At 53.5% G+C, this 22,554-nt stretch overlaps 1 protein-coding gene across 2 annotated transcripts in view; it reads left to right on the top strand.

Moving 5' to 3' along the window:
* ADAMTS14 (ADAM metallopeptidase with thrombospondin type 1 motif 14) overlaps window positions 1-22,554 on the top strand; it is an 88,098-nt gene that overhangs the window by 56,456 nt on the left and 9,088 nt on the right. For both annotated transcript variants that reach the window (XM_017854666.1, XM_017854665.1), the window contains exons 7-18: window positions 973-1,078; window positions 2,608-2,751; window positions 4,216-4,348; window positions 5,733-5,846; window positions 7,890-8,038; window positions 10,009-10,184; window positions 12,426-12,559; window positions 12,944-13,067; window positions 14,102-14,182; window positions 19,043-19,206; window positions 20,670-20,838; window positions 21,284-21,416. In XM_017854666.1, the coding sequence (XP_017710155.1) occupies window positions 973-1,078; window positions 2,608-2,751; window positions 4,216-4,348; window positions 5,733-5,846; window positions 7,890-8,038; window positions 10,009-10,184; window positions 12,426-12,559; window positions 12,944-13,067; window positions 14,102-14,182; window positions 19,043-19,206; window positions 20,670-20,838; window positions 21,284-21,416 (1,627 nt within the window). The remainder of the gene's footprint in view (window positions 1-972; window positions 1,079-2,607; window positions 2,752-4,215; window positions 4,349-5,732; window positions 5,847-7,889; window positions 8,039-10,008; window positions 10,185-12,425; window positions 12,560-12,943; window positions 13,068-14,101; window positions 14,183-19,042; window positions 19,207-20,669; window positions 20,839-21,283; window positions 21,417-22,554) is intronic.

The raw sequence follows: 22,554 nt of genomic DNA, 5'->3' as shown, positions 1-22,554 counted from the left end.
GCACACACATGTATATACATACAGAGCATGTACTTATCTTGCATGTAGAGCAAATCTCAGCTTTCCAGGACAACAGAGGCCCCAGAAACCTCCTTCCCACTCAGCCTCTTGTTATACTCCCCAAACCATGTCAAATAAAAGAACATTTCAGCCCCTCTAACATGGAGGGAGGACTGCAGACCTAGGCAGGGACATGCCCTTTGTCATCATCCTCACCTTGCAGGCCCCTAGGACACAGGCTTCATGCATTGTAGTGCTTAGCCAGTGCCGGCCCCCCTGCACTGCCATGATTCCTGTGTGGCCTGCCTGCACCTTGGCCGGTGTCCTCCCCACCTCCGAAGAGTTGTCTCAGCTGTCCCTCACTGCCCTCCATCAGCCATTCCTGGTTCCCCTCAACTCCTTCCAAACCATTCCCTTTCCCCTTCCTCCAGCTCCCTGCTGCAGCCTGTCTTGCTCCTTGAATTCTAGCCCTTCCGGCCCATGCCTCATCGCATGATCTCCCTGCTAAACCACAGCTCTTTAGCTGTGGCGGTGGGTGGGTAGGGGGTGTTGCAGGGTCAGGGGTAGGCTCGGATCTGAGTCCCCTGTTTTCCCCGTGGTACCTAACATAACACTACCCCCTACTCCTGCATAGAAAGTGTTTTGAGCTTGTTTGCTGATTGACTGTGGGACTGGAGGGAGGCATTGTGGAAGTAGTGTTTTTGCAGGCCTGGATGTTCTCTGGTTTAGAGGGGCGCTGATAAACCCTGGGAAGCCGCAGGCTGAGAGGGAAGCCATCAAGCCCTAGGATGTGAGGGTGGCTTGGCCCAGGTTTGTTCGGCTGCAGGTGGGACTTTGTGAGCATCCTTCTTCCTCCAGGAACGTCCCCGCTCTAAGCACTGACCAGAGGGCTGGGCTGGGCACAGATCTCAGTGTGTCCTGCCTCACCTGCCCTCCACTTCGCTCTCCACCTTTTCTTTCTCTCTTCGGCAGGGTATGCACCCGTCACTGGCATGTGTCACCCCCTGAGGAGCTGTGCCCTCAACCATGAGGATGGCTTCTCCTCGGCTTTCGTGATAGCTCATGAGACAGGCCACGTGTAAGTGGCAGCAGCAGGGTGGGCGGGACTGGCAGCTGTGCCATGAGCTCCAGGGAGTTCTGTGACTATGGGAGACTTTGCCCAGCTTGGCCTAGTCGTATGTCCTGGGAAGTGTCAGAGGAGCTGGCCTGCCACTGAGGCATGGCCTCCTGCAGTTGCCAGTAGAGGGAGGCCCTAACCTGAGTTGGGAGGAGCCAAGGGGCGTGGGTAGCAATTTGGGCCTGCCTTGGGCCCAGCCTCCAAATCCCAGGGCCATAGGGGAACAGATGTGGCCCTGCCTTTGGGTGGGTCAGTGGCAGTGTCCCTATCACATGCTGAGGGCTGCTGTCTCTGGGTGGTCTTGATCTCTGGCTTCCTTCCATCATGTCCACATTTGAGGCCTTTCTAAGATTCAATCCAGCCCACCCTGATACTCAGCACTCACTGGAGTGCTGGCCTGAGCCCATTGTAAACAGGTGCACTTAGAGCTTAGGTGGTGGGCCAGGCAGAGGCTGGCTTGCCTGATCTTAGGGCTTTGGGTTTTGTTTAGTGTGTTGATTCATTCAATATTTCTTGAGCACCTACCATGCACCAGACCCCATTCTAGGAATGAGGCTGCAGTGGTGGCCAGGACAGAGAAGCCCTCAAGAGGCTACATGCTGGGTGGACACAAATGGGCTACTGTTCAGTAGGTCATGCCATATCACAATGGCAGAACCAAGGGACACCATCAGCCCTGTCAGATTTTATCCCAGCTTTGCTCCTCCAGGCAGGTGGGACCTCCTCTCCACACTTGCAACATGGGGCTGACACCAGGGGAACCTCTGAGCCCCTCCTTGTGGAGACACAACGTCAAGCTTATAGGCCTGCATATCTACCTAGCAGTCAAAGCCAGATGCAGCCATCTGGGAATGTTTAAGAACTTAGAATTCTTGGGATTTGGCATTAATGACTAATTGTGAAAAGCAAACTTTTAAATGTAAACTATTATTATAGTAGGTGCCTACTGCCTACCATGTGCAAAGCTCTGTGCCCAGCCTTGCAGCATCTTGGAGAGACTCAAGATGCAGGCACCTACAGGGGCTCAAGAAATGAGGTTGAGTTGAGTTGAATGAAACCTGGTCTTTGCACTCAAAGGCCCTCGGTGGGAAGCCAGCGAATGACTGTGAGTTTTTAATGGTGGGATAGATGGCTCCTGCTGTGGACGTGAGCCCACAGGTGAGACAGCTAGGACCAGTGGCCAGGTGGGGCTTGATCTGGCCTTGGAAGCTGTAAGAACATAGGTGGAGCTCATGGAAGGGGTGGGTGTCTGGGAGTGGTGAACAGTAGGAGCGAAGGCTTGGAGGGCAGGATGAGCCCAATCCCAGTGGAAACAGCCTTGGAGAGAGGGTTGGTCCTCCCCACTGCATGGTTGGGAAACTGAGGCCAGGAAGAGCAATCTGAGCTCCGGGTCAGGACAGAGTCTCCTGCTGCTGATCTGCTTGCCTGCCTGCCTTCCTGGGGCAGAGCCCCTGGGATGTATCAGGACCCCTCTGTCTTCCCCATTCTAGGCTCGGCATGGAGCATGATGGTCAGGGGAATGGCTGCGCAGATGAGACCAGCTTGGGCAGCGTTATGGCGCCCCTGGTGCAGGCTGCCTTCCACCGCTTCCATTGGTCCCGCTGCAGCAAGCTGGAGCTCAGCCGCTACCTCCCGTAGGTCATTCCTGCCCTCAGAGCTGGGATAGGGGAGTATGCGATCTGCCACTCTGAGCAGACATCACACAGCTGGCTGGTTTCCCTAAGTCTCCCCCGGCATGACTCTTCTGTGACTCATCTTGCCTCTCTGCCAAACCTGGCCTAAAACATACCCCATTAGCATCGCAGGTGGGTTAGCCTAGTGTTTTGGAATGTGTTCAGATGACCACTTACATAGAATTCTTATTAAAAACGCAGACCCCCCTAGGCCGGGCGCGGTGGCTCAAGCCTGTAATCCCAGCACTTTGGGAGGCCGAGACGGGCGGATCACGAGGTCAGGAGATCGAGACCATCCTGGCTAACACGGTGAAACCCCGTCTCTACTAAAATACAAAAAACTAGCCAGGCGAGGTGGCGGGCACCTGTAGTCCCAGCTACTTGGGAGGCTGAGGCGGGAGAATGGCGTAAACCCAGGAGGCGGAGCTTGCAGTGAGCTGAGATCCGGCCACTGCACTCCAGCCTGGGCGACAGAGCAAGACTCTGTCTCAAAAAAAAAAAAACAAAACAAAACAAAACAAAACGCAGACCCCCTGGCTCATGGAAGATGGTAAGTTAGATTCTGCTGGGGTTGGGTCTAGGAATCAGGATTTATCAAGCATTGCAGGTGATACTTAAGCATGCTGAAGGTTATGAGCCACTGGGCTGAGGCTGGGGCTCTAAACCCAGTGGCTCCTAACGACCCCTTTGAGCCCACCTGGTTCCAGCCCCCAGAGCTGCCCAGGATCGACTTCTCAATGGATGAACAGTGCCACTGTGGCTTTCCCCCAGGCCCCAAGGAAATGGGATGCTGAGGAGGGAGCTCCTCCTCTCCCCACTCCCATCCTTAGCCCCAGCAGCATACTCCCAATTCCGGTCTGGCTGGTCAGCTCCTGGGTCTTCAACGATGTTCAGGTACAGAACAAGTGTTAGACTCAGGACCTCAAGGCCTGAGAATGGGAGACCAAGTAGATTTGGATGGGGGCAGGTGGAGGCAGAGATATAGTCACTAGCCCCTGTCAGGATCTGGCCAGGGCAGCTTGCCCAGGGTCCATCCTGCACGGTAGGCTGGTTTTTCTCCTTTCAGTACAGAGTGAGTCCTCAAATTGTCCATGAATCAACTATTAGTCTTGGCCATAACATGTCCCTCTAAGGTGGGCAAAATGACCTAATCCAGCTGTGAGCTGAGTATCTAATCCCAGTCTGGGTACCCTTGCCTTTGGCTGCAAATGGAGCCCTTCCAGACATAGTCACTGGTGGGAGTGAGGTCCTGAGTGAGGGGGCTGCTCAGGGCAGCCCGTCCTCCCTGGAAGAGACAGCGCTGGGCACAGGATAGCGGGTGTAGATTCCTGCAGGCCTTGCTCATGAAAACCCCAGCCCCTGGGAAGGGAAAGCCTGGGACTTCCTGCTGTCAGCCTGGCTCACCTTCCTTGTTTCCACTGGCAGCTCCTATGACTGCCTCCTCGATGACCCCTTTGATCCTGCCTGGCCCCAGCCCCCAGAGCTGCCTGGGATCGACTACTCAATGGATGAGCAGTGCCGCTTTGACTTTGGCAGTGGATACCAGACCTGCTTGGCAGTAAGTAGCCATCTGGCCTCTGCCAGGCAGTTGGGGGCCAGGGCAGTGTCCTTCTGTGGCCCAGGCTGATCATTCATAAAGCACCTTCTGCCCAGCTGGCCGGTGGGCCTGGTGATGGGCCCACAGACACAGTGCCAGGCACCATGCAGGGATGCAGAGTGAACACCTGTGGGGGCAGGTGGGCACAGTGGCTTGGGAATGCATTAGCCCTGGGAAAGATGGAAACAGCAGAGCAGAGAGGGTGGGCACCTGATGGGATCCTGGCTGGGCTCATTCCCTGCAAGGAAGCCCAGGTTTCAGATAAGGTGTTGGGCTTCTGGCCTGGTGGAGCAGCAGGTCCCACACCCTCAGGGGATGTGCCAGGTCTTTCAGTCTAACTCCCCACCTTCTGCACCTGCATACCACCTCTCTCCAGAGCATCAGTTCCACACCCCTGCTGCCTGTGCCTGAGGACACAGATACAAGGGAGCATAACCTTGTCCCTACCCTGCAGGATGGGGCAGGGGGAGACCGCTGAGCCTGAGATCAGCTAGAGTCCCCCAGGAGAGAACCCAACAGCTGCCACCCAGGGCCCAGGCTGAGCTGTCAGAGAATGGGCCATCTCAGGGGTAGGGGGCTTTCTGAAGGGGATAGGCCTTGGGGACCTGAGTGCTTCATACTACCCATCTGGGGAATGCAGCCCTCTTTTCACCTCCTCGGAATGGGGAGCACCCCCAACCATGTGTGGACACCTTCCCCACTGTCTGGGACACGTGATGTGACAAAGTGCCTGAGTTGTGGGCAGAGGACCAGGATATGGGATTTTAGGGCCCAAATGCTGTACTTGTAGGATGCTTGTCTGGCTGGTAGGGGATGATAAGAGGGAATATTAAGGAAACTGGCTTTTCTGGACAATCTGAAACACAAGGTCATCAACCTCTGGCACTGCTGGGTGTCCAAGTTACAGGGAGGTGGAGTCCCAGCCTCGTCGGAGTGCTGGGGGGTCTGGGTTGGAAAGCAGCAGTCCCCTCAATTCTCCTCATGTGCACAGGGCTCAGGGCAGGAGCACTGTGAACCCAGACCTCCCCAGAGCCTCACACCCTAGTCCCACCTCAGTGACAAATGGCCTCTGTAAAGCGGGGGAGGGAGGCCTTGGAGAGAGAACAGCGAGAGCATGGGCCATGGCTGGGCTCTTTCTCAGTGCCCTGGAGGAAGGAGGGGTCCCTGGAGGCTGCTGGCACTTGGGGTAGAGTTGAACTTGAAGCAGGTGAGGGGCTCTGGCTGCCTCCCCTGCCGTGCCCTGGGTGCCTGCACCCATCACACCCTCTTTTCTCTCCATCACTTCCCTTTGCTCCTTGGACAACGAGCCAGTCCAGCCTGGTGACCCCATTCCCTTACCATGCAGTTCAGGACCTTTGAGCCCTGCAAGCAGCTGTGGTGCAGCCACCCTGACAACCCGTACTTCTGCAAGACCAAGAAGGGGCCCCCGCTGGATGGGACGGAGTGTGCATCTGGCAAGGTACCTGTGGGGTGTGCAGCAGGAGTGGCCTTCCTGGGGTGCAGGGCATCCATCACTGGCATGGGGCAGATCCCAGGGGAACCCTGACCCCTCCCTCCAAGTGCTTATATGAGTTGGGGGTGGTGCTAAAGGACAGTAGTGAGACCAGTGTGTGGGTACATACACGTGGAGTCTTCCCATAAACTCATACCCTTTCTTCTCTCCCAGCCCACAGTCCTTTGCCTCTGTAATTGGCTGAGGGTAGCATGCTCTCCTAGCCCATCTGATAGGAAGGCTTACCTCCTTTTTACAAATGAGAAGAATGAGGTCCAGGCAGGTTAATTAAGGAACTTGTTGGTGTCCCACAGGGAGTGATTAGAAGAGAAGGGATGCAGGGAAGTCTCTGTGTGTCCTGCCTACTCCCCTATCCCCATGCTGTCTCTGAGCATGAGACACACGTGTTCTCCCCACACCACCTTCATGAATGTCCTGTGTTTGCTCCCTCATGCATGTGTGGGTGCCAGGACTTCATTTGCCCGGGGGACCCCGTGGCTGGGTCTGAAACCCAGCTCTGCTCTGCTGCCGGCCCTGCCGTTGATCACTGTGGTGACCTTGGGCCATTCATTGAAGTTTTCTGACTCGCCAACACCTGACAACCTCAGGGTTGTTCTGAGGTTACTGACTCATGTCAAGGCAAGTGAGGGAGGGGGGAAGAAGCCAAGTACAGGAGAGGTGGTTCCCCATCATCAGCAGGAGCCCAGCCCTGGGGCCACCCCACCATCCTGCCCCCTGCCTCCTGCCCTAGCCAGGCTCCCCCTATTCACAGCTGTCCTGCTGAGCGGCTCTGGGGCTTGTCTCATCACAGGTGGATGGAGCTTCCCCTGGCCTGGCGGGTCCTTGAGGGGTTATAACTGTTCCAGGTCTTTCCACTTCTCAAGTTTTCCCAGGTGTTTTCAAAGTTCCAGACCCTCCCCAGCTACAGTGTCACAGGACAGTTCATCAGTGGTTCTCAATCTGGGCTGCATATTGGAATCGTCCTGGGAGCCTTAAAACCCCTCCCATAGAACAAAGAGTGACTGCAGATGGGCACAGAGGATATTTTTGGAGTGATAAGAATATTCTCAAATTGGATTGTGGTGACGACCGGGCAACTTTGCGAATTTATGAAAGGTCATTGAATTGCACACTTGAAATGAGTGAATTCTATAGTATGTAAATTACACCTCATTATAGTGCCTCCAAAAGTTCCTACCCCTTGTGATTCTGACTCAGTTGGTCTGGGGTAAAGATCAGGCATCTGAAGTTGTAAAATCTCCCCCAGGTGATTCCAAGGTTGAGAACCACTGAGTTCATCTCTCGGGAGACGAACTTTGCCCAGAGAGCTTTGAGTGTTTTTTTTGTGCTACCCTACAGGAAAAGGGAGGGGAGTTGCCTCTAGTTGGGCCCTCCTTTATTGCCTGGCCCTGTGCTAAGGCCTGTAGAGATATTAGAACAGTCCCACTTAACAGGTGGGTAAACTGAGGCTCAGCAAGCTAAAGTAGCCACACATAGCTAGTATTGCTGAGCTGGGATTCAAACCCAGGAATCCTTCATGCATACCCTCCTTCCACTGCATGCACAGACCTCCCCACATGGCTGGCCTGCCTCCCAGAAGCACATCTTGTGATCCCTGGAAGGTAATTTTGAGATACAGAGCCAAGATCAACTGTAGCTAGTGTGGGAAGATTGTGTCATCTCTCCCCTATCAGCCTTTTATTACTCCCGGGAGTGCAAATAATTGCACATTTATTATTGTTCATCATAAGATCTGCCATTTCTGGAGGGCTTTGTATACTGGGTATGACCTCATCAGATGCTATGAGCAGGTACAGTTACCCACGTTGTCCAGCTGAGGAACAGACTCAGAAAGGCAAGCCCTTTGTCTAAGGTTGCTCAGCTCGTGCTGGGGGTGGGATTCTGCCTAAACCCAGGCTCATGCTCTTGCTATCCCTTTTTCTGGCTCCCTGGGTGGGCTCAGCAGCAGCAGCAGCCCAGGGTTATCTCATGCCCTCTGCTCTGCCCCAGTGGTGCTTCAAAGGTCACTGCATCTGGAAGTCGCCAGAGCAGACATACGGCCAGGATGGAAGCTGGAGCTCCTGGACCAAGTTTGGGTCATGTTCGCGGTCATGTGGGGGCGGGGTGCGATCCCGCAGCCGGAGCTGCAACAACCCTCCGTGAGTGTGCTTGGCAAGGGTGGGGAGGGCAGGGAACCCCTCCCCAGGGCAGAGGGGCTTGAAGGGGAAGGCACTGGGGAGACAGTGCAGGAGAGAAGGGCCCCTGTGGGTGGTTGTGTATGCTAGTGCATGAGGACACAAAATTGTTGGTGGAGGCAGATCACTCCTACCTGCATCCACTAAGGACTCTCAGGTCTGCCTTCCGTGCGTTTGTCTGCACCAGTGGTTCTCAAGCTCATCTGCAGAAGATTCCCCAGAGTCTGGGTGGCCCTACTTCTTCATGCGTGTAACAAGTCCTCCGATGACCCCGACCCTCTGGCTAAACTTTGAGAAACACTGATCTAAGTTCTTTGTTGGAAGAATCAATTCTCTAACTTTGTTTTCTACCACATGGAGAAAATCATCCTTTAATTTTTCTTAACTTACCTCTTTCTAACGTCAAAGGTCCTTCCACTCCTCCCCACTCCCGAGTTTTAGCATTCTGGGGGAGATGTCCATTCTCCCTTTTCATCCCCTCTATGGGGATCTTCTCCCCAACACCATGGTTTTGGGACATCTGAGCCCTAGTTCTCCATCTCCATCTCCATCTCCAAGCTGAAGCAGCCTTTTTAGAACAGCACCACGAGAGATGGGGACTGGCCAAGGCTGGCTGCCTGGGTCGGTTGGCTCTTGGAATGCAGGGGTTCCGAACCCCTACAGCGACGGGGCTTGGCCTGACCCCTCACAGCACTGAGCGGTATGATGAAGACTGTGGAATCGCAGCGTTGTAGGGTCACAGTGGCTCTGGTGTCCTCAGGAGTGGTCACTCATACTCTGTTATTTATCTCCAGGGATGGGAAACTCGCTGCCTATTGAAGCAGCTGTTCCTTTGTTTTAGATGATATAGCCATATACTTAATATAGGCGGCTGTATTGACCTTCTACACACATGAACCGAAAGGGACTGCCTTGTAACTTTCATCCTTCGGAAATACAGAGACTGTGGTTATAGTCAATCACCTTGCAGGCATGACCGACAATTATCCCTCGGTATAATTGATATCAAAGCTACCATTTATTGAGCTCCTCTGTAATAACTATTTTTATTTTATGAGGCTTAAATGAAATAATATGTGTGCTCTCAGCACCATGCTCACACAATTAAATGCTTAATAGAAGACAGCTGCTGTTATAATAATCATTATTATAGTATGTCAAGCACTTTGTGCTAGGTGGGATGCTAAGCACTTAGGTACAAAAATCTGTGCAGTTCTCCCACATGTCTATGAGTAGGGTACTGTTAATCCCAGCACTTGGACACTTTGTATCAAGCCTTACCCAATCCTCTTGACTTAATGGAGAAGAGAGCATAGATGACTATAAAATACCTTTTCTTACTATTCTTCACAGACACACCAGGAGGTATGTAAAATAAGAGGATTATAGTCCCTGTTTTCAAGGGGAAATTAAGCCACAGCAAGGCTAAGTGGCCTGGCCAAGGTTGCACGGTCAGGACTTGGAGGCCAGCTCTTCTGATTCCAAATCCAAGTTTCTTTTACCACTCCTTAGTTTATGATGATGTTAAGTGGAAGTGGATGCAAATGGGAGTGGCCGAGTTGTTTATGGGGGCCTGCTCTATGCCAGGGCCTGCAAAACAGTTGAAGGCACCCACAAAGGTGAATAAGATGGATTTCTCTTCCAGCCCAGCTGGAGAGGGTTAGTCAGTCCCTGTGTCAGTCTGTACATCTGTCCATCACACTCACCATGGAATAGGTGGTGTATGTCGGAAGGGTAAAGCAGGGAGGAAGAGGGACCTGGAAGGCTGAGTTCCACAGCCCCCACCCTGGGAGCCATTCTCTGGTTTATGTCAGTGTAGGCCCTTGTCATGCTATTGTGAATGGCTGAGCTGCTCCTGGTGGCCACGTGGGAAGCCTGGCCCTCCCCAGTCTTCCCAGCCAGCAAGGTCACCCATTTCTCTGTGCCCGTCCCAGCCCAGCCTATGGAGGCCGCCCGTGCTTAGGGCCCATGTTCGAGTACCAGGTCTGCAACAGCGAGGAGTGCCCTGGGCCCTACGAGGACTTCCGGGCGCAGCAGTGTGCCAAGCGCAACTCCTACTACATGCACCAGAACGCCAGGCACAGCTGGGTGCCCTATGAGCCTGATGACGGTAAGCGGGCCCCACCCCCCTCCCACCCCATGTCCTTGGGCATCTGCGGGGGCTGTGTGTGCCCAGGCAGGGCCTCCCACACCCGCACCCACCAGTGAAGGTGGAGGGACAGTGGGGGTACCAAAAGGGAGACTGCAGTCAGCAGACTCGCCATATACCCTTGTGTAGGCCTGTTCTTGGCATACTTCTGGGGTCATCATCCCCATCAAGGCCATCCCTGATTTGTGTACTTATGATGACAGTTTTCTGGCAGATGCAAGGAAAGTGTCTTGAGGAAGGGACACTTCACACACAGGTGTTGCCATGGCCGGTAGCAGTGTTGGCTGTTAGGGTTGCCTGCCTTTCGTCTTCTGTCCTTATCTGCAGGGAGAAGAATCATACAGGTGCAGGCACCCTTCCTGTTGCATGACCAGTGTCCTGAGGAGCTCAGTCCTATTACATGCTGTGTTTTTAGGTTTTACTGATTGGGCTGTGGTTTCAGCAGAGTCAATGAGATGATTTTGGAAGGCAGGCAGTTGGATCTGGTGGGATCTTCTTACTGACTCTCTAGGCTGCCCTGGGACATACACAGGACTTCTGGACTTATGTAAAGAGTCTGAATTTGGGGACTATAGTGGTGCCAGTTCCCGTCTGTTTTTGAGTGTTTCCAGTGATGGTTCCATAGCGGCAGATCATCCAGGGAAGGGTTGGGATTTGTGGCAAGTCAGAGCCTCGACTGGAAGAGCCCTCAGTGATCCTCTGATTCCAGCTTTTCCCCTGCTAGCCTCTCTGTGGGTCCTGCATGGACAGATGCTCATTCTCCATCACACAACCCTTGACCCAGACAGCTCCCATCAGGACCGGCTTTCCTCCCCGGAGCCCGGGCTCCACCCTGGAACCTTCAGCTCTTCAGCTCTGGTCTAGAAGGACAGACTCTTCAGGTTGGAATGGACCTCAGAGGCCTGTCATTGCCAGATTCTTCCAGAGCATCCCTGCAGGGGGTGTCTTCTCTCTGCTTGGATTCCTCCCGCTCTGGGGAGCTCCCCACTCCCTTGGCACTGTTGGCTGGCTTCCGTTGCTGCCCAGAGAGCTGCCTGCCTGGGTCAGGATCCTGCCTGTCCTGGATTGGAGCCCCCTGAGACCCAGGTCCCTCCAGGAATCTGGTTCCTGTGCATGAAATCCAAGGTGGTCTTGGAGGTTGTGGCTCCAGACTTGAGCCCTTCCTGCTGGAGACAAGGAGTCACTAGCTGTCCTGGGAGCCCAGGCCAGAGCAGAGCCCAGCAGGTTCCTTAGCAATTGGCGGAGGGAAGCTTGGTTTGAAAGCCTTCCAGATCCGTTCAGAAACCAAACCAGCAACCACAACGTTGGGGAGAGGAGGGACTGGGAGGCTCGTGGGGCAGCTGGACTTTGGGTTTTTCCCAGGACTGTTAGACGAATTCCAGGAAGTTAGCTAAGCCCCCAACCTCCTTTTTTCTAAGCAGTACAGTACGTGTTTATATGTTCTCTGGAACCTCCTTTTTAGGACATCTGTAACCCACATAAAGAAGGAAACATTTAATTGTTAGGAGCAGAAAGGACTCTCTTTCTCCCTGACTGTTGCTCCATTTTGCAAACCCAGATACAGACCCCTTTTCTGCCTTACTTTCACACCGCCTTCTAATGTTTACAGACATGTTAACGTATATATCATACATGGGCACAGTGAGGTTTTTAAGGGTCAGAGCAGGACTCAAGCCAGACTGCTTGGGTTACAATCCAGGCTGAACCACTTACTATGTGGCTGTGTGGACTTGAGCAAGTTCCTTAACCTCTCTGGTCCTCAGTTTCCTCCTCTGTAATGCTAGCACCTACCTCATTGAGGTATTGAGAGGGTTAAATGAGTTAATTCATGAAAAGCCATTAAAGCTGTATTTTAAGGGCACATGAAGGTTTTAGAAATATCCAGTACATAGTAAGCATTCACTAAGTGTTGGCTTATGATTACTTTATCACTTGATTTTTCTCAATAAGCTGATGTGGTATTTTACTGATTAGGGATAATAAAAATAGGGAACAAAGGCTGGGAGAGGCCGGAACATTTACCCAAGGTCACATGGCTGATAAGTGACACAGCAGGGATTTTCAGCCCCAGCACCACACTCAGTGCTCCCCCAACTGCCCAGAGCTGGCCCCGGAGCTTTCTGGCTGGACCACGCACTGATCTGTCCTGGGGCACTTTCTCTGAGCCCAGCTGGGGACTCAGCATAGTCCCTCTGCCTACAGATACCCAGAAGTGTGAGCTGATCTGCCAGTCGGCGGACACGGGGGACGTGGTGTTCATGAACCAGGTGGTTCATGATGGGACACGCTGCAGCTACCGGGACCCATACAGCGTCTGTGCGCGTGGCGAGTGTGTGGTGGGTGCACCCTGGGCCACCCCGACTACCGGCAGAGGGAGACTGGAGGGCTGCACTGCAACTCCTCCTGCCTGGGAAGATGAGCGTTGCCTCACCGGCCCACTCGCAACACCCTGTTGGTCCTCAGCATAGCCCTGGGTTGCTGGAAGGGGCTAATTATTGCTGAGCCCCATTGGAGGGGAGAGGAGATGGCAAGAATCCTCATCATGCCGGGGTTTAGACCTCACCCAGGTCCCACGGTGAATTTGTGCCAGAATCCTGTCCAGGGACACCTCCCAGGCCAGAAGTCCTCTCCTGACCAGGGCCTAGGGATGGGAATGGGAGCCCCGGGGTGGCGGTGGGGACAGGGGAGCCTCCTCCCACTGACCTCACCTCTGGCCTCAGCCTGTCGGCTGTGACAAGGAGGTGGGGTCCATGAAGGCGGATGACAAGTGTGGAGTCTGCGGGGGTGACAACTCCCACTGCAGGACTGTGAAGGGGACGCTGGGCAAGGCCTCCAAGCAGGCAGGTGAGTTGGGCTGGGGCTGGAGGGCTGACAAGGGCTGACTGGAGTTCTTGCCGTCCCTCGGGGGGCCCTCCCTCCTTGAACTGTGCCACTGTCTGGGGTGGGGAGAAGGGGCCCTGGGGCCCATCTCTAGGCCTTCCTGGGCTGCCCAGGCTGGTGAGCCAGGCGCTGCAGCCAATCACCTCATCTTCCAGGCAAGCTCCTCCCTGAGTCTGGGGCCCAGGAGCTCCAAGAGGCATTTTCCCGCTAGGCGATGTTTTGTGATGGGAGCTTGGCCATCCCTTGGACCCTGGGGTTATTGGTGGGAGGGAGGGGTCAGACAGATCTAAAGGGGCAGCCAAGACTGGACTGATAATTTTCTTTTCCTCTCTTTCTCATTTTTTAAAACCTGCGGCACTTGCTGCTTTGAATTCCTGGTATCTTTGAGTTCCTTGACTTTCCTCTCTATCTCCAATCTGACCAAACTTGCTGTGGAAAAGAACCCGATATCAGTCATTCACACTTTAGTGTAAATGGGGCCTATTTTCTCTTGGGAGATGTTACACTTTGTCTCCCCTTTGATTGTTGGGGACAAAGTTGGTGGCTCTGAGAAAGTCCAGGCCTTGGGTCGGGAGGGCCATGGGGGCTCAGGACAGTCATGTGGGGTCCTCACGGCCTTTATCGTTTAAATTCCATCAGTAGCAAGTAGTTTAAGGTCTGAGAAGAAATGGGGGAGAGAGAGTCAGAGGAGCACAAAGGGAGGGGGGAAGGGCAGAAGTGAGAGGTAGAGGAAGAGGAAGGTCAGGAAAGAGGGAAGTAATAGCCGCTCTCACACACACAGAGGCCCTTAGAGTTTACAGGACACGTCTCATTAGATCCCCCCAGCACCCTTATGGAGAAGGTCTCATCCTCAGTTTACAAATGAGGATACAGAGGTTCAGAGAGGTTCTGTGATCAAATGAGATGTTCCTGGGTGCCCAGCAGGGGAGTGGGGGATGCTGGGCAGTGGGACCACCAGCTTAGAATGCTCATGACTTCTGGATCACCCTGTGTGGCAGGAGCTCTCAAGCTGGTGCAGATCCCGGCAGGTGCCAGGCACATCCAGATTGAGGCACTGGAGAAGTCCCCCCACTGCATTGGTGAGTGCCGGGGTGCTGGGAAGGGACAGCGAGGCCCCAGGCCCTGCCCTCTGATTTGTGGGAGCCGGGAGAGCAGAGGGCAAGATTCTAGTACAAGTGGAATTGTACTAACTGGAATAGTGGGCAGGGACCCCCTTTTCATTTTATTTTAAGTTTTTGCTGCATGGGTAACCCATTCCATGGTTTACATTTCAGAAGGTCTAAAAGGGGACCTAGTAAAGAGTCCCCTTCCTATGCCTGTACCCCAGGGGCAGTTTTCTTCCCCAAGGGCAACTACTGTTAATAATTTCTTGCGCACATAGATGGCTGTTAAAGGAGAACCATTTTTTTTTTTTTTTTTTTTTTTTTTTTTTGAGATGGAGTCTTGCTCTGTCGCCTAGGCTGGAGTGCAGTGGCGCAATCTCGGCTCACTGCAAACTCTGCCTCCCGGGTTCAAGTGATTCTCCTGCCTCAGCCTCCCAAGTAGCTGGGATTACTGGTGCCCACCACCATGCCTGGCTAATTTTTGTATTTTTTAGTAGAGACGAGGTTTCACCATCTTGGCACTCCTGACCTCATGGTCCACCCACCTCAGCTTCCCAAAGTGCTGGGATTACAGGCGTGAGCCACTGCGCCTGGCTCAAGGAAAACCATTTTCACAGAGTATATCAGTCAGCTTTTGCTGCCTAACACACCACTCCAAAACTTAGTGACTTCAAACAAGAATTGCTTCTTATCTTGCAGTCCTGGAGGGCATCAGTTTGGGCTGGGCTCTGTGAGATGGTTCTTCTACTTGTCTGCCTGAACCGACTCATGCAGATACCCTCAGCTGGTAGTTCTCTGGGAGCTGGTTGGTCTAGGATGGCCTCACTCACATGTCTTCCGGTGGTTGGTACTGGCTGTCAGCTGGGGTCATGGAGGTGGCAGGGCCCTGTCCTCAACAGGCTAACCCAGTATTATTCACATTATGTCTGTCACATAGTCCTCAGGAACGGCTTGTGTCATGTTTTCTAGTATCCCATTAGTCCAAGTCACATGGCCAATCCCAGATTTAAGGGGTAGAAAAATAGACTAGCTCTTGATGGTAGAAGTGGTGAAATTATAGCGCAAAGGAGCATGAATAGAGGAAGGGGAGGAATATAGAGTCATTCTGCAGTCTACCACACATTATTCTCATTATAATTATTACATTATTCTCATTATAATAACAAACACCAAGCCACTAAATGAGGTGACATCCTTATGCTTGTAACAGTTATCCAACTATGAAGCCAGGCTGGATTAAAAATGAGAACCCCATAATAAATTAATAAATTTAAATAAAGGCCATTAATATAATGTGATAGATGTTTGGTTTCATTTTTTCTGAAACTAAATTGGCTGTCAAAAAAATAGACATGTCCAGAAAGGCAAATCCGTAGAGACAGAGAATAGATTAGTGGCGGCCAGGGGCTGGGGAAGGAAAGAGGTATGATGGCTAATGGGTATCAGGTTTCTTTTTGGGGTGATGAAAATGTTCTGGAATTAGACAGTGGCGATGGCTGAATCTACTTAAAAATCACGTCGGGTGCAGTTGCTCACGCCTGTAATCCCAACAACTTTGGGAGGTCAAGGTGGGCGGATCGCTTGAGCTCAGAAGTTTGAGATCAGCCTGGGGAACATGGCAAAATCCAGTCTCTACAAAAAAATACAAAAATCAGCTAGACATAGTGGTGCATGCCTGTAGTCCTAAGCTACTTGGGGTGCTGGAGTGTCTCAAAAAACATTTCACTGAATTGCACACCTTATTCGAGTGAGTTGTATGGCATGTGAATTATATTTTGGTTCAAACCCTGTGAGCCTGGTTCAGAGCAGGGTCCCAGTGGCAAGTGGGCAGCAGGCTGCTTCTCTCACACTGGGCAGTGGCGTCTGTGTTCAGACCCCTTTGCAGAGGACATACAGGCCACAATGTCCCCTTGAAATGTCACAGAGGCCCCTCTTACCTATTACATCTGCCAAGTCACACTGCTTGGCACCAATTTCATCATAAATGGAAAAACAAAACACATATCTCTTGGCAGGCTCACATCACACACAAATGCTGCCATTCATATTTTTAGGTTATCATCAAAACAGCAATTTGTAAATATCTTCAAAGTTTCCTAGATAACTTGCATTTCCTGGAGAATGCATCTGCATTGGCACCTCCCCTTAACACAGCTGCAGTGGGTTCCTAAACTTATATTCTTGAAGGCACCTGAAAGGCATCATCCCAACAGGCCATAGGCACAAGGGGAAACTGAGAACCAAAGTGGATTGGGGGCCTCGGTATGCCCGGATTCATCCTTGAGGGGTGTGGGCAGAGCCAGTCTGGGCCCAGGTCTCCTGCCTCCCAGCCCTGTTCCCTTGCCAGCCATGCCACTCTACCACAGCGAGCCCAGGTTAGAGGACATTGGTTCAGGCAAGTCCTGCCTGCTATGCCTGCCTGGCTGTGGGGAATGTGCTGGAGTTAGGGGCCGGGGGAGGGAAGGGGCAAGGAGAGAAGGGACATCTATTCCAAAAAGAGGTGGAGCTCACTGACACTGCATCGCCTGGGAATGATTGCAGAACAGTAGCAGCCCCTTCCACCCTCTGCTGTCTCCAGAAATCTAGTTCTTCGGTCCCCTCGAAGAACCAGTCTTCTGTGGAGGTCATGGCAGAGGCTGCTAGCACCCGGGGCAGGCCGAGTGCAGGCTTGCTTGCCTGTTTGTTGGGTGAGTTCCCTGAAGGGTTAGAGTTTTCCGGGGAGTCTGATGGGGAGAGCGAAGCAGGGGCGGCCCAGGAGCTGAACTCTGAAGTTGGCACAGGTTGTGTGATTATACAGGTGTGAGGCACACAGTGGCCTTCAGTGAAAACGTGTGAACATGTGTATGTGAGTGTGAGTGTGTGCTTGTGCGTGCATGCCCGTGTAGGGGTGTGTGTACCCAACAGGGTATGTAGAGGCCCAGGACAGGTGGCAGCCCTGGCAATGAAGGGAGAGGCTCTGTCCATTGTCATTAGACTCTCCTGGAATTGGGGACATGGACTCTCTGAAAGGAAGTGTATGGAAGAGAAGGAGAACTCACACTGTTAGTATCTCCCATGTGCTGGGCCATGAGTTGCCACTTTTCATGCATTATGTTTAGTAAGCCTCATGGCCATCTATGAATATTGTTATCCCATTTTGTAGTTAAAGGAAACTGAGGCTCAGAGAGAGGTTAGGTACAGAGCAGGTCAGTGGTGGAGCCTGGATTCAGGACTGGGTCTGGACAGCGGAGAGTTTATGGTGGTCCACCCCCCACTGTCTGGAATGAGGGGTGCATAGTCGGGGCTCTGCTACAGTGAGGTGCAGGAGCAGTCAAGGGCAATAGGAAGACTGGAGTCTGCACCTGGCCTGAGGAGCTGCCCAGCCTTAGTCTAGACAGTCTGAAGCTGCTGGGGGCCAAGAGCAGTCAGGGAGCCTGAGGGAGAGGCCTGGGTGGGCAGGAGGCAAGGGGCATCTCTCCAGCAGCCTCCCAGGAAGGGGCAAGGCTCTTCTTTTTCTACCCCTCTTCCCCAACCCCTCCCACCCCCACATTGCTGCTGTGTCTCTGGGCACCTGGGCTCTGGCCCAGCTCCAACTGTAGCCCACTGTGTGTCCAGGACACTGTGTGTCTAGGAGCATCCAGTTCCCCATCTGTATTAACAATAGCCCAGCCCTTAGGATGTATTTAAGGATTGAACTGAAGCAGTTGGCAGAGTGACTGGCACATGGTTAGTGTTCTTGGATCCTTAGCTCTTATATGACAGTTACGACCATTTAAATCTGTCCCAGGTAGGAGCTCTGTGGGCCCTTCCTCCTGGACACCCCAGGGCTCTGGAGACTTTGCCCTCCCTACTTGGCTAGGGGGCTTGGGTCTCAGGCTGCTGGGCCCTAGGAAGTTCAGGTACCAAAGGTACCACTCAGGGACCTTGGCCAGTTGTCGGCATCTACATGTCTCCCACCCACCTGCCTCCTGGGGTCTTTTGGTAATAAGTTGTGAGTTACTCACTGACTGGGACATTAAGGGGTAGAAATTTATGGATTTTTAAAATCTCTGCCTCTGTGCCAGGGCCTGTGCTGGGCCGAGGACACCAAGATGGAGATGAGCCAACAGGCTGCTGGGAGAGGCATGGCATCTGCAATCACAGCAGTGCCAAAAGCCAGCACTTTTCTGGTGGTCTAGCGATAGTGCCCACCTCACGTCACTACTTGCCAAGCTGGCTATGTTTCTGAACTCTTCTCATTGTCCTGAGAGCCTCAGTAGTCGGGGGCGGGGATTTCTATTATCCTCCTGGGGCAGCAGCAGCCGTGTGAACTGGGTACAGTTATCATTCCCATTCTCCAGATGGTGAAACTGAGGCAACACAGTGGGGCTGAGTAGTTTCCTCGCCATCAATCTGACTCCAGAGCCTGTACTCTCAACCTCTATGCTCTGCTATAGAAGTTCTAGGGAGGGCAGAATCCCTGAGGATTGGGAAACCAAAGAAGACTCCCTGGAGGAGAGGGGATTATGCTGAGCCTCAACTATGGGTAGAGATTAGTTAGGCAGGAAGAAAGGAAGGCAATAAGGGTGGGAGGAATGGTGTGCACTAGGATCCAGAGGCAGCAACAAGAGTGTGTGTGTGTGTGTGTGTGTGTGTGCGCGCGTGCGCGCGCGCACCCAGAGGCCGTGACAGGTGTGTGTGTTATGTGTGACGGGGAGTGTGTTGACCTGTCTGACTTGGGAGGGCTTGGGTGGGGAGGAAAGGCAGGTGGACAGGAGCCCAGACGGCTCACTGGGAAGGCCTTGAATATCATATTTGGGGCCTGCCCCCTGTGGAGAGGAGCAGAAATCTGTGTGACTCTCTCTCCTCACCGCCCAGTGGTAAAGAACCAGGTCACCGGCAGCTTCATCCTCAACCCTAAGGGCAAGGAAGCCACAAGCCGGACCTTCACCGCCATGGGCCTGGAGTGGGAGACTGCAGTGGAGGATGCCAAGGAAAGTCTCAAGACCAGTGGGCCCCTGCCTGAAGCCATTGCCATCCTGGTGAGCCCCACTCTGTGCAGTGGCAGCCCCTGCTCACCCCCCTTGTCCCCTTAGATCACTACATCTGCTGCCAAGCCAGCGTGGCACCATTTTGGTGTCTTTAGGAGCCTGGGCGAGGGCAAGTCACCTTCCATCCTGGGGTCAGCTCCTCATTTGTACTTAAAAGCCTGCAGGATGGCAAGTGAGGAGAGATAAAGAGAGTTATCTTCTCACTGTCAGACCCCAGATGCTACATGCAGGGAGCCTTTAAGGCAGTCTTGGAAATGGAGCCTGGAGGGAGGCTGGGCAGGGCTGGGTCATCCTGGTATAATCCCACATCTGTGTGCATCATAGCATGGCTGGCAAGGGAGTCCAGGAGCAGCTTCCTTGGGCTTTAAGGCAGCTGATCCAGGGGCTCCAGCCTCCTGAAAAGGGAACAAGGAGCTGACTGGGGCCCATTGCTGCCCGTAACCCCCTTCCTAGAGCATGGGCCAGGGCTTGTAGAGCAGGGATTAACCCAGCAGATGAGACCATGAGGAGCTCTGTCCATGGTGCCCTCAGCACTGGCTGGTGGCAGGGATACCTTGGATGGGTTTTGTTCCTGGTGTCACCCTCACCAGCTGGGGGGATCCTGGAGGACAGGCTCTGTGGCCTATTGGTATCAGTATTATCAATTCAATCCAGCACATATTTTTGACTCACCTTATATTTGTTGACCACCCATACATTTATGGTCAGGTGATTTTCAACAAGTGTACCAAGGCCATTCAATGGGGAAAGAATAGTGTCTTCAAAATATGGTGCCAGGACACCTGGATATCTACATGCAAAAGAATGAAGTTCGACCCCTTCCTCACACCATATACAAATATTAACTCAAATAGGTATAAGAGCTTAAACCATACAACTCTTAGAAAAGAACAGAGGGGCAAATCTTTATGACCCTGGATTCTTAGATATGACAGGCACTAAAAGCATATACAGCAAAAGAAAAAATAGATAAATTGGACTTCATAAAGATTGAAAACTTTAGTGCATCAAAAGACATTATCAAGGAAAGGAAAAGACCACCTGCAGAATGGGGGAAAATACTTGCAAGTCATATATTTGATGAGGGTCAGTATCCAGACCATTCTTATTAACTGCCTTCTAGAGCCAGGCAGTGTGGATGCTGCAGTGAGCAGAACAGACAGACAGACAGCCCTGCCCTCCCATCCGAACTTAGGTCTATGAAAAGAAGAGCATTCCTAGGTGCACTGGCTGGCCTTGCGCCTGGCACATGGCAAGTGTCCAGCCTGAGTTTGTCCCATGGCAGCTGGTCTGAATCCAACCTCCTACTGCACCCCAACCATGCTGGGCACAACCTCATCCCAGCTTTCACAGGTTCTCCGACCCTAAGGCCTTCTCTTGAGCCCCTCCCCTCCCAGTGCATGCCACCCTTGCTTCCTTCTCTGGTCCTGTGCCAGCTCCCCATCTCTCCTCAGGTGCTCCCCCCAACTGAGGGTGGCCCCCGCAGCAGCTTGGCCTACAAGTACATCATCCACGAGGACCTGCTGCCCCTCATTGGGAGCAACAATGTGCTCCTGGAGGAGACGGATACCTATGAGTGGGCACTCAAGAGCTGGGCCCCCTGCAGCAAGGCCTGTGGAGGAGGTACCGGTTCCCTGACCCGCCAGTGCATTGTTGGGGCAGCCCAGGATCCCTTGAGAGGCAGGGGTGGGGGCTAATGTTGTCTCTTTTGATGTGTCCTTGCCTATGACTCAGTTTCTCCTTGAAGATCTCCAGTGTGTGGAAGCCCGTTTTGGGCAGGGCCTTTGGGATGAGGCTGGGGGTGCTAGAGCCATATCCAGGCAGAGCCTCTGCCCTAAAAGAGCTCACCCACTGTGAGGACAGACAGCTGTCCAAAGCCATCTTCTCACGAGCGAGATGGAGCTGATCAGGAAGGTGTCCCTCAGAAAGTGACATGGGCAGGCGGGGCATAGGCAGAGGGAGGTGGGATTGGCCCACAAGGTTCTCCATGGGTACTGCCCCTGAGGCCCCAGCAGGGCAATGGGGGGCCTGGCCAGACTAGGCCCACGGCAGCCTGCCCACCCCATAGGGATCCAGTTCACCAAATATGGCTGCCGGCGCAGACGAGACCACCACATGGTGCAGCGGCACCTGTGTGACCACAAGAAGAGGCCCAAGCCCATCCGCCGGCGCTGCAATCAGCACCTGTGCTCCCAGCCTGCGTGAGTGCTCCCGGGGAGGGACAGGGAGTCTGGTTCTATGCCTAGCCCGGGCCCCAGGCAGCGGGGCTGCTGAGCCTGCTCCCCTCAGCACTGGGTTATGGAGACACGACCATATAGGCAACATGGGTTTCAGTGCTTCTGGGCTCCAGGCCCAGGCCAGGATGCTGATCTCTACCTCTTCTCTGACCGATTATCAGGAGTCTAGGGACTCAGCCCGCCAGCCCTCAGCCATGGTCCAGCCGCTAATTGGGATTCCCTGGCTTGAGGCTACACGCTCTTCTGAGCACAAGGATGACCTTGGGATTATTTGGGGGAGAGCCTTTGGGGAGAGGAGAGAGCTGTGCCTGGTGGAGGGCTCATGGCCAGGCCTCTGAACCTGTTGCAGAGCCAGCCTCAAGACCTCCTCAGCCTCCACTGGGCTCCCCTAGTACATCCCAGGCAGACTGAGGCCGAGGGTGGCTGGCGGGTAGCAACCGCAGAGGGCCTTGCCCATCCTCCTGCTTCCCCAGGAGTCCTCCCTGGCAGGGGTAGGGTGCTGCCTGGGTCTCGTCAGCTTCTGCTCCCCTGGGCTGGGGGAATCCCAAGGCCAGGCATATGATCGGGGCAAGGGTGGGAACTAGCTAGAGGTTGCTGTGGCCTCCCTGTCTGTGCCCAGGCCAGACCATGATACCCAGCCCCTCCCTCTGCCCAAGACAGCTTCATAACCAGCCCCCTGTGCTTCTCTTTCACTCATTCCTTTGTATTGTTATTCAGACTGATTTTCCCACTAATGCCTGTAATCACGGAGCATGCAGGGTTAGCTCTGCCTGAGCTCTTGGCTGGTGTCCCCCAACCCCTACCCCTTTGGGGTTTTAAGGAAGAGGATGACTTAGGAAACCTGCCTGCAAGCGACTAAAAGATGCCTTGGGAACCCAAGGAGGAGTAGGAGTTGAGGCTCTCCCTCCTTCCATCCCCACCAGAGCAGTTTTGTTTCCTCTAATGCACCCAGTGGGCATGCGCTTAAGATGCTGTTGGAAGTTGCTCAGTGGCTAAAAGACACTTGCAGGCCAGCAGCATAGCTACTCTGTGCGGAAGCTGTGGGTGATGACGGTGACAGTAACAGTGTTCTTGTCCCAGGAGCCCCATGGAGATTGGGGGA

The sequence above is a fragment of the Rhinopithecus bieti genome, unplaced genomic scaffold (assembly GCF_001698545.2).
Source record: "Rhinopithecus bieti isolate Rb0 unplaced genomic scaffold, ASM169854v2 scaffold_36008, whole genome shotgun sequence".
Classification (NCBI taxonomy): Eukaryota; Metazoa; Chordata; class Mammalia; order Primates; family Cercopithecidae; genus Rhinopithecus; species Rhinopithecus bieti.
This window is presented reverse-complemented; position numbering and strand designations above follow the sequence as displayed.